Raw genomic sequence first — 15,564 nt, 5'->3', positions numbered from 1 at the left:
AAGCAGGATACTGGGCTGGATGCACCATTGGTCTGACCTAGTATGGCTATTCTTAAGTTTTTAAAATATAGGTGTATGGGAATAACATGCATAGCGATATTCTATAAACTGTCTACAATAAGACGCGGTTTATAGAATAGCGCATAGGCTAGGTAGGAGAGCGTGCATACATTTAGGCATGGCCATTTATGCACTGAAACCTGGTGTAAATTCCCGTGTCTAAATGTATACATGTTCCCCCGAATTCTACCATAGCCACACTCCTTTTCAATTATGTGTGTTGGAATTTATGTGCGCTTCTTTTAGACTACGTGTAAATGCCAATTATTGCCAATTATCATGACTAATTGGCTCATTACTCAATTGAATAGCGAACGTCTCATTACTCAATTGACTAGAGCACATAAATTGTCTGTGTGCACAATTTGCCGTGCCTTATATAGAATTCGGCTCGAAATGTGCACTATTTGCTTTTTTTAAAATTTTTTTTATTCACACAATACACATTGCAATCACATTTACTCATCATAATACGTACAGAACAAGCAGAACCCAACAGTATCAAAGTATAACTCCAAATACGTGTAACAAATTCCTTGCGTGAAATGCACTCTGCACTGAATTTTATTTTCCAACCTTATCCCCCCTCCCCTCTCATCCATACTCCACACTCCCCTCCACAAATACTCAGCATTCATGCCCCACTCACCCCCACACATCTCAGCATTCACTACCTCCCCCCCCCTCATGTGAGCATAGTCAAGCAGGTTTCCCATAGTGTGGCATAATGTCGATTCTCTGATCTAGTGGACGGAGTAAATCTGACTCTCATGTTTGCCTACCTCCCTCATCCATATGCACCATGCCTCTCCTGGGATGGGTTCCTCAGAAGTCCAGAAATGCAAATAGTTTTCTCTTGTAGTTACTGCATTGGGGCACTAAAGTTTTGTGCTATGAAGCAGTGTGCTTAGCACACTGGCTGTAATGCAGACTTACTGCATTGACCCCTCTGTGTGATTTTTCTGATATAAACAAAGTAGGAAGCCAGCAGCTATTTAACTTTTGATAGGATTAGGTCATCTTTTCATATACTGTGATTGAATTGCTCATTCGCCATATGTTTGTGTTCACTCTAGGCCTTCTTTAAAGTGGGTGGAGTGGAGGCTAGCTGCTGTAGTCACGATGGGAATCATTCGAAGAGCTGTACTGCATTCACGGCCTGGTATGTATTTGTCAAAAGAAAATCAAATACTCTATGCTATTGGAAATCCCTGGAATATCAAGGTTAGAGTTGAATCTGGGTGAGTCCCCTAGGGGATTACTAAATGTTTGGCTCCTAGCCAGGGGCTGGGAGGAATAGTGAGAGTGGCTTAAATAGCATAACTGGGTGGATTGATGAGCAGGAGTATTAATGCTATAATGAGACTAGGAGGGGGAGGAGTAAGAAGGAAAGTGTCTGCCTTTGGGTGCATGGGGTCTTTGGTTGCCCACACCCCTGCCAAGACTCATGGAATGACGGGGTATCCTGCAAAAACAGTGAACTCTGCCGGAGAGGATGCGATCAGAAGGGCTTTGGGGAAGGGAGAGAGAAAAAATAACCCCCTCGTGAGTGGGAGAAACCTGTTCAGGCCCAGAGGTGGGTGAGCAAAACTGTACCTAGGACTAGGGGGCATGCGATGAAACTACAGTGTAGTAAATTTAAAACAAATCGGAGAAAATTTTTCTTCACCCAACGCATAATTAAACTCTGGAATTCGTTGCCAGAGAAAGTGGTGAAGGCGGTTAGCTTAGCAGAGTTTAAAAAGGGGTTGGACGGTTTCCTAAAGGACAAGTCCATAAACCGCTACTAAATGGACTTGGGAAAAATCCACAATTCCAGGAATAACATGTATAGAATGTTTGTACGTTTGGGAAGCTTGCCAGGTGCCTGTGGCCTGAATTGGCCGCTGTCGTGGACAGGATGCTGGGCTCGATGGACCCTTGGTCTTTCCTAGTATGGCATTACTTATGTACTTATGTTCAGGCCCAGAGGTGGGTGAGCGAAACTGTACCTCTGGGGAGAGGAAGGGCGGTGTCTTGTCTGCAAGGAAGGTGAGCCCTTAGGTCCCGCAAGGCCCCGAAGGACCTCAAAGGACAGCCATGCAACCCCAAGTCTTCACCCGCGGCGACCGCCGTTCACCAAGGGTTGAGCCCCCAGCTGCAGGCGGTCAACGGGACTTCTGGAATCGCGAGGTTGACGAACTGACCCAGGCTGGAACCAGGAGCAAAGAGGGCAGATGGAAAATGGAGAAGTCCAAAAACAGGCAACAGGTCAGGGCAGGCAGCTCACAGCGTAGTCAGAATCAGGCAAAAGGTCAAGGCAGGCGGCTAGCAGAGTAAACCAGGAACAGTCCAAAAGTCAAAACCAGTAGAGCAAGGAAACCAACTGAGAACAAGAACAAACGAAGACTGGCCTCGGGAAACAGAACCTGAAGCAATGTCCTATCTCAGGCCCGCTCCTTAAATACTGTCAGCATTCATCCGCCCAGCCCCCGTAAACATAGCCGGCCAATCAGAACCTGGTTATTGACAGAACCCTTCTGATTGGCTCTGTCCGACCTCCCAGGCGGGACTACAGCACTAGCCTCCCCATCTAACTCCTCTGAGGCGGAGCTTCGGGTTCCCGCGCCCAAGAGTGAAGGAGGCGCCGGCCATCGCGCCTCGGCGCCATTTCCCCCACTGGCGCAAGCACGGACCCCATAGCCGGCGATCGAGAGTCCAGCAGCCGCGATCGCCGGCCCCCGGCCTTGGCCCGGACTGGGCGGCCATCACCGCGGCGAGCCCCGGCTCCCCGCCGCGGCCTCAAGAAAGCCGGCCTTCACCGTGGCGGACGCCGGCTCCTGCTTCCCACGGAGGAGCAGCCGGAGGGAGCGATGGATGTGACAGGCGGATAGGGAGGTCCGGTCCTGCATGCAGGCTGGCAGCTGGGGAAAATTTTAACGGAATACATGTCTGCTCCCTAGTCAGACAAGTTGTAGCCCCGGAATGTCCTGCTGGGTAGGATTGGTTGTTGGAGATTGAAAGGATGTACTGCCATGAATTTACAGCCTGACTCACTCAATGATTACCATGGATTCTTTTGGATTCATATTCGAGAAATGAAACCTTTATTAGAGGTGCTAAATTCTACAATGATTAAGGTATATACAATGATTAGCTATATAAACACAATGATTAGCTATATAAACAATCATTACATCACTGGTCTATACATCTAAGCAATGCTAAGAGTTTTTAGACCAGGAAAAGAAGCAATAATACACTATACATACAATCATCACTGGTCCTTACATCATCCAGGCTCTTATCAGCTGGGGGGGGGGCCCGTTACAGCGAGAGCCAGGAGCTTTTTAGACCAGGCTACAGAGGAAATTGGAGGGTCATGGGATAGGTGGAAATGTCCTATTGTGGATTAAATCTGGTTGAAGGATAGGAAACAGAGTGGGGTTAAATGGGCAGTATTCACAATGGAAAAGGGTAGTTAGTGGGGTTCCTCAGGGGTCAGTGCTAGGACCGCTGCTTTTTAATATATTTATAAATGGTTTAGAGATGGGAGTAACCAGTGAGGTAATTAAATTTGCTGATGACACAGTTATTCAAAGTCGTAAACTCGCGAGAGGATTGTGAAAAATTACAGAAGGACCTTACGAGACTGGGAGACTGGGCAGCTAAATGGTAGATGACATTTAATGTGAACAAGTGCAAGGTGATGAATGTGGGAAAAAAGAACCCGAATTATAGCTACGTCATGCAAGGTTCCACGTTAGGAGTTACGGACCAAGAAAGGGATCTAGGTGTCATTGTTGATAATACACTGAAACCTTCTGCTCGATGTGCTGTTGCAGCTAGGAAAGCGAATAGAATGTTGGGTATTATTAGGAAAGGTATGGAGAACAGATGTGAGGATGTTATTATGCTGTTGTATCGCTCCATGGTGTGACCGCACTTTGAGTATTGTGTTCAACTCTGGTCGCCGCATCTCAAGAAAAATATAGTAGAACTGGAAAAAAAAAGTTAGAAGGAAGGGCAAAGGGGGCATATATATGTTTTAAATGGTTTCAACTTGAAAGTTGTATTATGTTAAGGTTACGTAATCAGGTGTGTAAGCTGACAAATGTAGTCAATGTATTCAAAGTATTTACAGGTTATTACCGGCTGCAAGATATTGGAAATAGTTGGCTTCATTGAGGCGGAATGTGATGTTGAATGTCTTTTCTTCTAATAATAAAGATATTAAAAAAAAAAAAAAGAACTGGAAAAGGTGCAGCGAAGGGCAACAAAAATGATAGCGGGGATGGGACGACTTCCCTATGAAGAAAGACTAAGGAGGCTAAGGCTTTTCAGTTTGGAGAAGAGACGGCTGAGGGGAGACATGATAGAGATATATAAAATAATGAGTGGAACAGGTGGATGTGAAGCATCTGTTCACGCTTTCCAAAAAATACTAGGACTAGGGGACATGCGATGAAACTACAGTGTAGTAAATTTAAAACAAATAGGAGAAAATGTTTCTTCACCCAACGCGTAATTAAGACTAAATTAGATCCTACACTGCTTGTCAGACCCTATCTGCTACTGCAAGTTAATGGGATTACTTCACTTGGTAGACAACACAGCTCCTTCAAAACAACTCCAGCACAAAGAAAAACAATTTACCAGCACAGAATTGAACACAGTTTTAAAAGAAACTACCAGCCCCCAAATTAAAATTAGCAAGTATAGAGTAGATAAAAGAGAGGACTTAGAGAGGAAATACCCTCAGCAGTGAAAGAATAGCGTGTTTTTTTTATTTGTTTTTTGTTTGATTTAGTTGAGATATAGAGGCAGACAGTTATAAGAAAAAGCTTTAAAGAGAGAGAAACGTTTTTAAAACACAGGCAGCCTTAGCCACCAAACAAACCAGCCCTGAAGATCCCCAGCAATTTCAAAGCAAGTGACGAAGAAGGACTTTTAAAGATCATGCTTTCTGATTTAAAGTGTGCCTTGCAAAAGGACGCAATAGAAAGAGTAATAGAACTCAAATTGCTTATTAGTGATTTGTGTGTGGGCCTTGATGATCTCAGCCACAGGGTCAAGGATGCGGAGCACATGGTAGAGGAAACAACAGAGACGTTGATAGAGACAGTTGTGCAGCTGGACACTGTGGATTTGGAGTTGGATGCCTTTGCTGCAAACATCGAAGACTTGGAGAACCACTCCCAAATTGTGCAGGAGATATGTTCACAGGTCCTTAAATTGGATGCATCTGTGGTGGTACAGGACCCAAAAATGAAATTGAAAGGGCCCATCGTGTGCTGGTCCTGTTTCATAACAGGCCATGCAACATTGTCTGTCTTCATGCTTATTAAGTTGAGGAGGAAGTTCTATGCAAGGCATGCTGCAGTACAAATTCCTTAGCTTATGCAGCAGATGAATCCAGGAACTGGTGGGTTGTGTCCATCTACCAGCAGGTAGAGATGGACTACAAAGCTGAAGGCAATGATACCAGATGGTCAGCTCCTCCTTCACTTCAGTATATCTCTAGCAGGTGGTAGACAGTGTCGGGCTCTTCTCTGGCTTCTCACCCAGATGTGGTACATTTCTTGCAGAGTTCTTTGCTCCTCCGCTGCTGCGACCTTGTTCGCCCTGGAACGTCGTTCTTATTTTCTGAGCCTAGCTTAGGGTTCCTTGTCTACTGAGCATTGCTTCGGACTCTTTTTGATCCTTTGCAGAAGGCTTCGCTTAGGAGCTTACTCGCAAGCGGTGTTCTTGGTTGCCTATTCTTTGGCACGCAGAATGTCTGAATTTTTAGATCTGCCGTGCCGATGTCACATCTGTGGTCGTGACCCCTCTCAGGTTTACCTTATTTCTGGCAGTCAGCTTCTAAGCTGGCTTCTGTCTGGTCTTTCTAAGTTAGCTCCGTCTGTCTCTGTGTGCTGGCTGCTTCCAGCATGGCTCTGATTACTCCACTATATGGCACCTGTGTGTGTTAAGCCTCTCTGTGCTTCACTATGCTTTCTGCCTGTGTCTTGGTTTGTGTTCCTCTTGTCCTCTGGTGGCCAGACCTGGTGGCTGCATTGGATTGCCTGTGTACTATTTCCCGTTCCAGACTTCAGCCCAGTCCAGATCTTCCGGCCTGCCAGACTTGCTTGTCTTGTTTGAGCCTGCACAGCACCCGTAGCTGCTTTGTGATTGCTGCAGCTGAATCTCAGCTGCTGCTGGGCTTATTAGCCATTTGGAAACGTTTTGCCTTTGCATCGTCTAAGGTCCCTGGTATGTTGGGGTGCTTGTGCACTTCTGCCTAGTCCAGTTTATAGTCTGTAATTCTTGCCTGATTCTAGTTTAGTCTTTGTGTAGCTTCTTGTTCTATATTGCTTGTTTCCCAGTCTTGTTTCTTGTTTGTATGTCTTTGTCTATTTCTTAGTTGCCTGTGTTTCTTGTTCAGTGGCTGCCTTGCAGCTTTCAGTTCTGTCTCTTGTCTATCAGTGTTTGTTCACGGTTTCAGTGGCTGCTTGCAGCTTTCAGGTCTGTCTGAGAGTCCTAGTCTAGTATTCTGCCCAGCCTCCCTGTGTATTCTAGACCCTGTGTGTATCCTGCTGGCTTCCAAGTCCTGCCGGCCACATGCACCCAGGGGCTCAACTCCTGAGGAACGGTGGTCAAGTGCAGGTGAAGTCTAGCTGGCACTGTCAGAGTTCTGCCTTATCCCTGTGTGGGGTGGTTTTGCCTGCCACTGCCGCTCCTTGGCAGTGGCCCAAGGGCTCACGATCCTAGTTCCTGCCTTGAAAACGTGACAGCCGAGCTGCTTTTCTGCAATTTACCGGCTGTGGTATGGTCTTTCTTCTTTATCAGCCTCTTTCTTCCCTCCTTTTGAGAAGGGGATTTTCATGCGGAGTACGCGGAGCTTTGTCTTCTGGATGTTCGGAGGGTTATCCTCCGGCATTCACAGATGTTGCATGTTTTTCAGCGTTCTGATCTTCTGTTGTCCTTCTCGCTGGTTCTTGCCGTGGGACAGTGGCCTCTGATCCGGCTATTTCTCGTTGGATTGCAGGTACTTTGTTTCCATGGATTTTTTTTGGAAGGTCGCGTCCTGCCAGTGGTGGTGCAGGCTTGTTCCATGAGGTTGCTATCTACCTCTTAGGCGAAACGGGTGTGCTTTCGCTATTTAAATGCTGCCTTTGCAGCGGCTGTTCTGTCTCGGGGAGCGGCGACTTCCCATCCTAATTAGGGATTGCTTTGGTACATCCCACCAGTTCCTGGATTCATCTGCTGCATACGCTAAGGAAGGTAAAATTATACCTTACCTGCTGATGATTTTCTTTCCTTTAGTAGCAGCAGATGAATCCAGGATCCTGCCCTCTGTCAGCCGCGTTTGTTTTGCCTGTCTGTTCTTGTCCTGGTCTTTTAGTTAAAGAAATAAAAAAGAGAGAATAGAAACCACTGAAGAGGAGTCCATTGGTCATGGTTTCTCTAAGTCAGGCTGACGAGTTTCTGTTGTGTTTGGTTAGTGAGGAAGGCTGCCTGGTTTTTTGTCTGCTTGTTGATGAGACATACTGAAGTGAAGGAGGAGCTAACTGACTGGTATCACAGCCTTCAGCTTTGTAATCTCCATCTCCACCTGCTGGTAGATGGACACAACCCACCAGTTCGTGGATTCAGCTGCTGCTGCTAAAGGAAATAAAATTATCAGCAGGTAAGGCTTAATTTTACCTTTGAAGTACCAGGAGGAAAAAATAGAACTTTCCATTCTCCAAGGACAAGCAGGCCTATTTATTCTCAAAAGTGGGTAACATAGTGCCGTGTTGCCCAGTCCAGAGCAATATAACAAGCTTTAGAGAGCTTTGAGAAGCACGAGACACGCCCCACTGCACACGTGCGAGTTCCTTCCTGTCCGCCGTGAGGGTGTGGTTACCATAGTTTTTTTTTATCTATCGTGGATGAAAAGAGTAGTTTCTCCTGTTGCCCGGTTCAGAAGAGCTTCTTTTTGTGCCTTTTCAGGGTTTTGTTAGCATTTTCGCTGCGCCTTGTCAGGCTTTTGTCCCTTCTCTTCCTGCATTTTCTTAGTTTATTTTTTCCCAATTTTTAAGTTTCTTTTCTTTTTCCGTGATTTAGGCCTAGTCTCTGGTCAGGTCTTTCCCGTGATTTTTTCGTGGTGCTTTGTCCCTTTTTTCAGGCACCATCGCGTCCTTTGATTCGCCTTTGGAAGTTTTTCCTTCCATGTCCACTAAAGTTCCCAGTGGCTTTAAGCTCTGTTCCTGGTGCAATCGGATGATCTCTGACAGGCACCCATTCTCGATGTCTTGTGTTTAGGGTCCAACCATAGCCCTGCCAACTGTGTTCTTTGTCTTTGTATGAAGAAGAGGACTCTTTGCCAGAGAGGCTCAACGTGAGAGGATTTTTGGAGCCAGGTCTGAGTCCTAAGACTACATCAGGAGCATCAGTCCATATGGCTGCTTCGAGATCCATAGACACTGGTGGGCAGATGATCATAAGCAAACATGGGTGCTAGAGGCCAATAGCGCCTTGCCGACTCTGAACACTAATTGCATTCAGATGCATGCAAACAAGGGTCTCCCATATTCATTCCTCATGATCAGCAAGCAGAGCACCAAACAAGGACGCTGCTACCTCTGCAAACCTTACGCTAGCTAGGAGCTGGCATTAGGGTTTCTTAGCGAGGGAGGAATGAGGGAGACCTACTGAAGAAGTTTGACAGGTCTGGGATTTTCTCCCGGACTTATCAAACCTAAGCCCGCCCTCCAGAGCAGAAAAACCCTGGTGGGTTTAGGTTTGACAGGTCCGGGAGAAAATCCCAGACCTGTCAAACCTCTTCTACTGTTTGACAGATCTGGGCTTTTGACAGCCCAGACCTGTCAGACAACTTCTGTGGGAGGATTGTGCCTTGGGCACATGCCTAGGCACAATTCTCCCGCAAAAGTAACTCTATGATCAGAGAAGTACCCCTATGATCAGAGGTAATAACGCACATAAATTTGCATGCTTCTAGCTTTGATCATAGGGGTGTTATATCCTCACACTATTCCGGCGCTGTTTGGAACAGCATGGGGCTTCTGATCATTGGCCCAAGGTAGCAGTAGTGTGTCAGCTGGGTCTCCATTTGTCTCAATGCTGGCTGCTGGACAGGGCCCCTGGGACCGACCAGTGTTGGACCCGATCCTGAGGTGACGTGTGGATTCGACAATGTCCTCGTAGGCATCGAGGAGTCTTGATTCTGAGCTTCAGGCGAAGGCCAAGAAGCATCAGTATCGGTCACCTTCAACACAAGGTGTCGGGAGCCCTGGGCATTGGGATTTGGCCCCTGAGAAGCGTCGGCGCTGGGAGAATCGTTCCCTCTATCCAGGAGGTACCGACGCGTCTGTCTCCAGGCAGCCAGGACCCGACTCCCACCTTGGGCCCCATCAGTTCTGCAGCCTGTCTTGGAGCCGGCTCCCCAGTCATTCCCGGTGTCGGCCCTTGATGAGTTTATCTGGGCCTTGCTCCCTGTGCTGCTGGATGGCCTTTTGCAATGGTGTGCATCAGTATGGGGGGGTACTTGTGCCTACCTTACCGCCCATTGCGGCCTCTCTTGGCCCTCGGCCTGCGGCGCGGCACAGGCATCAACTGCCACCCAAGCCGGTACTCCCTCAACATTGGTGGAGGAAGCTACGCCAGAGTTGAGGTGGGAGCTGACTCCTCGATGCCCCTCTTGGGACATGGCTCCTCTAGGTCGAAGCAGTCTCAGCCCTCCCAAGAGGAGTTTTTGTCTGACACTGACGAGGAACGCTCATGGGAGTCTGAGGAGGATCCAAGGTACTTTTTGGAGGTTGAGTCCTATTGCATCCCCTCTGAACCCTCCCCTCCACTTGAAAGGAGAAAGTCTCCTCCAGAGAGCCTTTTGTTTTGGCTGAGGCTATTCCATTTCTTTTGGAAGTGGAGTACGAGCCCCAGGCTAAGATGCTTGAGGTCCTGGACTACGAGTCCCCTCCTAGGGAGGCTCGGACACCCTCTTCATGAGGTAACCAAGGAAGTCCTCAGTAGGAACTGGGAATCCCCTCTGTCGGTCCCTGTCCTGCCTATGAAGGTCAACACCATGTATCAGAACCACAGCACACCTGGTTTTGATAGGCCCCAGTTGCCTTGCAATTCCATGGTGGTGGAATCCACTTTTAAAAAGGGCCAGAATTTCTAGATACTATGCCTCGGCACCCCCAGGCAGAGAAGCTAGGACCTTGGTCTCTTTTGGAAGGAAGATGTTCCAAGCCTCAATGTTCATGTCTCATATCCAATCATGCCAGCTCTTTAAGAGCGTGTACTTGTAGGACTCGGTTTATAAGCTGTTGGACTTGGTGGACTCTTTCCCACTGGAGCAGGCCGAGTCAGTATGCCAGGTGGCCAAGCAGCAGAAGGCGTGTCATAAGAACATAAGAGTACCCATACAGGGTCAGGCAGATGGACCATCTAGCCCAGTATCCAGTTTTCCAAACTGTGGCCAAGCCAGGTCAGAAATATCTGGCAGAAGCCCAAATTGTGGCAACATTCCATACTACAAATCCCAGGGCAAGCAGTTGCTTCGCATGACTTTCTGAATAGCAGGATTATGGACTTTTCCTCCCAGGAATTTGTCCAAACCTTTTTTAAACCCAGATATGCTAACTGCTCTTACCACCTCCTCCGGCAAAGAGTTCCAGACCTTAAATTTGTTGAGAGAAAAAATTATTTACTCCTATTTGTTTTAAAAGTATTTCCATGTAACTTCATCAAGTGTCCCTTAGTCTTTTTTGGAACAAGTAAAAAATCAATTTACATCTACTAGTTCTACACCACTCAGGATTTTGTAGACCAGTCATAGCTCCCTTCATTCTTCTCTTTTCCAGCTGAAGAGCCCTAACCTCTATAGCCTTTCCTCATATGAGAGGAATTCCATCCCCTTTATCATTTTCTTTGCTCTTCTTTGAACCTTTTCTAATTCCGCTATATCTTTTTTTTTAGATACAGCGACCAGAACTGAATGCAATACTCAAGGTGTGGTTGCACTATAGAGCGATACAAAGGCATTATAGTATTTTCGGTCTTATTCACCATCCCTTTCCTAATAATTCCTAGCATCCTGTTTGCTTTTTTCTGCCGCCTTACACCGAGCAGATTTCAACATATTATCTATGACACCTAGATCTTTTTCTCGAGTGCTGATCCCCAAGGTAGACCCTAACATCAGTAACTATGATTCAGATTTTTCTTTCCAATGTGCATCATCTTGATTTTGTCCACAATAAATTTCATCTGCCATCTGGATGCCCAGTCTTCCAGCTTCTTAAGGTCTTCCTGCAATATTTCATAGTCGGCGTATGTTTTAACAACCTTGAATAATTTTGTGTCCTCTGCAAATTTAATCATCGGACTCGTTCCGATTTCCATATCATTTCTAAATATGTTAAATAGTACCGGTCCCAGTACAGATCCCTGCAGCACTCCACTGTTCACCCTCCTCCATTCAGAAAAATGGCCATTTAACCCTACACTCTGTTTTCTGTCCAATAACCAATTCCTAATCCACACCAGAACCTTGCCTCCTATCCCATCACTCTTTAATTTTCTCAGGAGTCTCTCATGAGGAACTTTATCAAAAGCTGTCTGAAAATCTAGATATACTACATCAACTGGATCACCTTTATCCACATGCTTTCAAAGAAATGAAGCAAATTGGTGAGGCAAAACTTCCCTTAACTGAACTTATGCTGACTCTGTCCCATTAAACTGTTTGTCTATGTGTTCTGTAATTTTATTCTTTATAATAGTTTCCACTATTTTGCCTAGCACCAACATTAGGCTTACCAGTCTGTAATTTCCCAGATCACCCCTGGAACCCTTTTTAAAAATCTGCATCACTTTGGACACTCTCCAATCTTCAGATACTACGGATGATTTTAAAAACAGCTTACACATTACTAATAGCAGATCATGCTCGAGTTCTTTGAGTACACTTTGATGTATGCCTTCTGGTCCAGGTGATTTACTACTCTTTAATTTCAGTACATCTTCCAGGTTCACCGAGATTTCTTTCAATTCCTCCGCATCATCACCCTTGAAGACCATTTCCGGTACAGGCAGATCTCTTACATCATTTTCTGTAACGATCAAAGAATTCATTCAGTTTCTCCGCTATGGTCTTGTCCTCCCTGAGCGCTCCTTTTGCTCTTTCGTGATCTAACAGTCCCAAGGATTCTTTTGCAGGCTTTGTGCTTCTGATGTACCTGAAAAAGTTGTTTACTGTGGGTTTTAGGCTTTGCGGAAAGTTTCTCTTCATATTCACTGCCTTTTTTATTAATGCTTTGCATCTGACTTGCCAGTGCTTATGGTTCTTCTTATTTTCTTCATTTGGGTCCTTTTTCCATTCTTTGAAGGACAATCTTTTGGCTGTAATATCCTCTTTTACTTCACCTTTTAACCATGCTAGCTGTTTGCTCTTCTTTCCACCTTTGCAAATACACGCAATGCATCTGGTCTGGACGTCCAAGATGATATTTTTGAATAACGTCCACACCTGATTTAGTGTCCTAACTTTAGCAGCCAACCCTTTTAGCTTCTTTTTAACCATTTTCCTCATTTTTTTATAGTCACCCTTTCGAAAATTAAATGCTGCTACAGTAGATTTCCTTTGCAGGTTCATCCCAGATAATAGCTCAAACCTGATCATGTTATTAAGCATAATCTCAAAAACAAAACCACAGTTTATAACATACCGTATTTTTCGGACTATAAGACGCACCGGACCATAAGATGCACCTAGGTTTTAGAGGAGGAAAATAGAAAAAAAAAGTTTGAAGCAAAACGTGTGGTAAAATATTTAATAACATACCATAAATAACAATATTTAACCAATGTAAATGTAAACAGAACTCAACAGCAGCATTAACAACCATTATTACTGACTTTAAGCTTTAAGTACAGAAACTACTCTAATCATCAGGGAACCCCAAGAACTCCTCGTCACTACTGTCCACATTTATGAGGCTCAGTTTCTCAGAATCACTAGCATCACTGTCTTCACTCTGTTCATAGAGGATGTCATCTTCAGAGCCGTCTAAGGTATTGCTGATGCCACATTTTTTGAAGGACCTCAACGGTTTCATCCTTAACTGACTGCCATGAGGTTTTCACCCACTCACAAACTTGGGTGAAAGTGGGCCTCTTCATTCGTCCAGTTGGTGTCAGATCATGATTTCCAGCAGCCATCCATTTATTCCACTCTTCTCTCATTAAAACTTTAAATGGCTTGTTGATGGAAACGTCCAAAGGTTGCAACTGGCTGGTAAGCCCCCCAGGAATTACGGCTAGATGGGTTTTCTCTTCTTTAAATCTCTTTTTTGTGGCTTCAGTGATATGTGCCCTAAACTGGTCAAGCACTAATAGAGCAGGTTTTTTCAGAAGCCCTCTAGGACGTTTGGACCACACTTTTTCTATCCATATCTTCATGCCATTTTTGTCCATCCATCCTTTGTCATGAACATGAACAATAACTCCTCTCGGGATTGCCTCGTTTAGCATGGTTTTTCTCTTGAAAATCAGCATTGGTGGCAGTTTGGTGCCATCTGCACAGCAGGACAACACAACCGTGTAATGGGTTTTCTCATGCCCTGAGGTTTTCACGGTTATGGTTTTGGCACCTTTCACATCAACAGTCTTGTTTGATGGAACATCAAAGGTTAACGGGACTTCATCCATGTTCCCAATCTGGCTTATTTCAAATCCATTTTTCTTTCTTGCATCCAGTACAAATTTGTGAAAAGACACAATCATGGATTCATATTCTATAGGCATTTTTTGTGCAATCCTACTTTTGGTGCGCATAGCAAGACCACATCTCTTCATAAATCTGTGGCATCATGATGGTGATCCAGTGAAGTCCTCAATGCCTTTCTCTGTAGCAAGACGTATGGCTTCATATATGATCATTTTTGTAGATACTGAAAAGCCATTGTTCCTGTGACGTGTGATCCACTTCTAACTGTGGCCATTTTGCAGCATGCCCACGAAAACATTGTTTCGTTTTGTCCGTTTTTTGCAGCTGATCCTCCTGTTTCCTCCATTCCCGTATCATTTTTTCGGTTGGAGGTGGCCCAATGCGTTTCTCCGCTGCTCTGTTACCATGTTCTTTGGCGTACTTCACTACCTCCAGTTTAAAAGGGATTTTATATGAAAGCCTTTTCTGCTTTGACATCTTTCCACAATTACGGTAGATTCAGCAGCATACTACGGTACGCTATTTTATCTTTCTGCAACAAAATACAGTAATGACAGAACTATCAGTTCTAGGGCCCCCTCCCTCTCTTCCTGAGTTCCAGGGGGACCTGCCTCCCTGAGTTCCAGGGCCCCCTCCCTCCCTGAGTTCCAGGGGATCTGCCTCCCTGAGTTCCAGGGCCTCCCTGAATTCCAGGGCCCCCCTCCCTCCCTGAATTCCAGTGGGGCCTCCCTCCCTGAGTTCCCGGGCCCCCTCCATTCCAGGCCCCCCTCCCTCCCTGAATTCCAGGGGGACCTGCCTCCCTGAGTTCCGGGGGACCTGCCTCCCTGAATTCCAGCGCCCCCCTCCCTCCCTGAATTCCAGTGGGGCCTCCCTCCCTGAGTTCCAGGGCCCCCTCCCTGTTCCAGGCCCCCTCCATTCCAGGCCCCCCTCCCTCCCTAAGTTTCCAGGGGGACCTGTCTCCCTGAGTTCTAGGGCCCCCCTCCCTCCCTGAATTCCAGTGGGACCTGCCTCCCTGAGTTCCAGGGGGACCTGCCTCCCTGAATTCCAGGGCCCCCTTCCTCCCTGAATTCCAGTGGGGCCTCCCTCCCTGAGTTCCAGGGCCCCCTCCCTGTTCCAGGCCCCCCTCCCTCCCTGAGTTTCCAGGGGGACCTGCCTCCCTGAGTTCCAGGGCCCCCCTCCCTCCCTGAGTTCCAGGGGGACCTGCCTCCCTGAATTCCAGGGCCCCCCTCCCTCCCTGAGTTTCCAGGGGGACCTGCCTCCCTGAGTTCCAGGGCCCCCCTCCCTCCCTGAGTTCCAGTGGGACCTGCCTCCCTGAGTTCCAGGGCCCCCCTCCCTCCCTGAATTCCAGTGGGGCCTCCCTCCCTGAGTTCCAGGGCTCCCTCCCTGTTCCAGGCCCCCTCCATTCCAGGGGGACCTGCCTTCCTGAGTTCCAGGACCCCCCTCCCTCCCTGAGTTCCAGGGAGACCTGCCTCCCTGAGTTCCAGGGCCCCCTCCCGTTTCCAGGCCCCCCTCCCTCCCTCCAAATTCCAGCCCCCCCCTCCCTCCCCCTGAGTTCCAGGCTCCCTCCCTCTGAATTTTAAGTCATCCTACCTCGACAGGTCAGCGCGAGTGAAAAGCATGCAGCCCTTCCCTTCTCTCTTGCTCAGCTCTGGTCCCGCCCTCATTTCCTGTGGACCAGAGCAGAGCAAGAGAGAGGGGAAGGGCTGCACACTTTTCACTCGCGCTGCCCCGACGAGGTAAGACTTAAAATTCAGAGGGAGGGACTAGGCTGGCGGTCGGTGAGATATTGGGGGTGCTTGAGCACCCAC

The 15,564-nt window shown here is 46.9% G+C and overlaps 1 protein-coding gene across 4 annotated transcripts in view; it reads left to right on the top strand.

Moving 5' to 3' along the window:
- Positions 1–15,564, top strand: part of PTGR2 (prostaglandin reductase 2) — a 203,811-nt gene that overhangs the window by 11,979 nt on the left and 176,268 nt on the right. For all 4 annotated transcript variants that reach the window (XM_030214985.1, XM_030214987.1, XM_030214984.1 and 1 more), the window contains exon 2: positions 1,137–1,222. In XM_030214985.1, coding sequence (XP_030070845.1) covers positions 1,183–1,222 — 40 coding nt within the window. In that variant the 5' untranslated portion in view covers positions 1,137–1,182. The remainder of the gene's footprint in view (positions 1–1,136; positions 1,223–15,564) is intronic.

The sequence above is a fragment of the Microcaecilia unicolor genome, chromosome 9 (genome assembly GCF_901765095.1).
Source record: "Microcaecilia unicolor chromosome 9, aMicUni1.1, whole genome shotgun sequence".
NCBI classification, from domain to species: Eukaryota; Metazoa; Chordata; class Amphibia; order Gymnophiona; family Siphonopidae; genus Microcaecilia; species Microcaecilia unicolor.
Note: the sequence above shows the minus strand (reverse complement) of the source record. Positions and strands in the feature narration are given on the sequence as shown.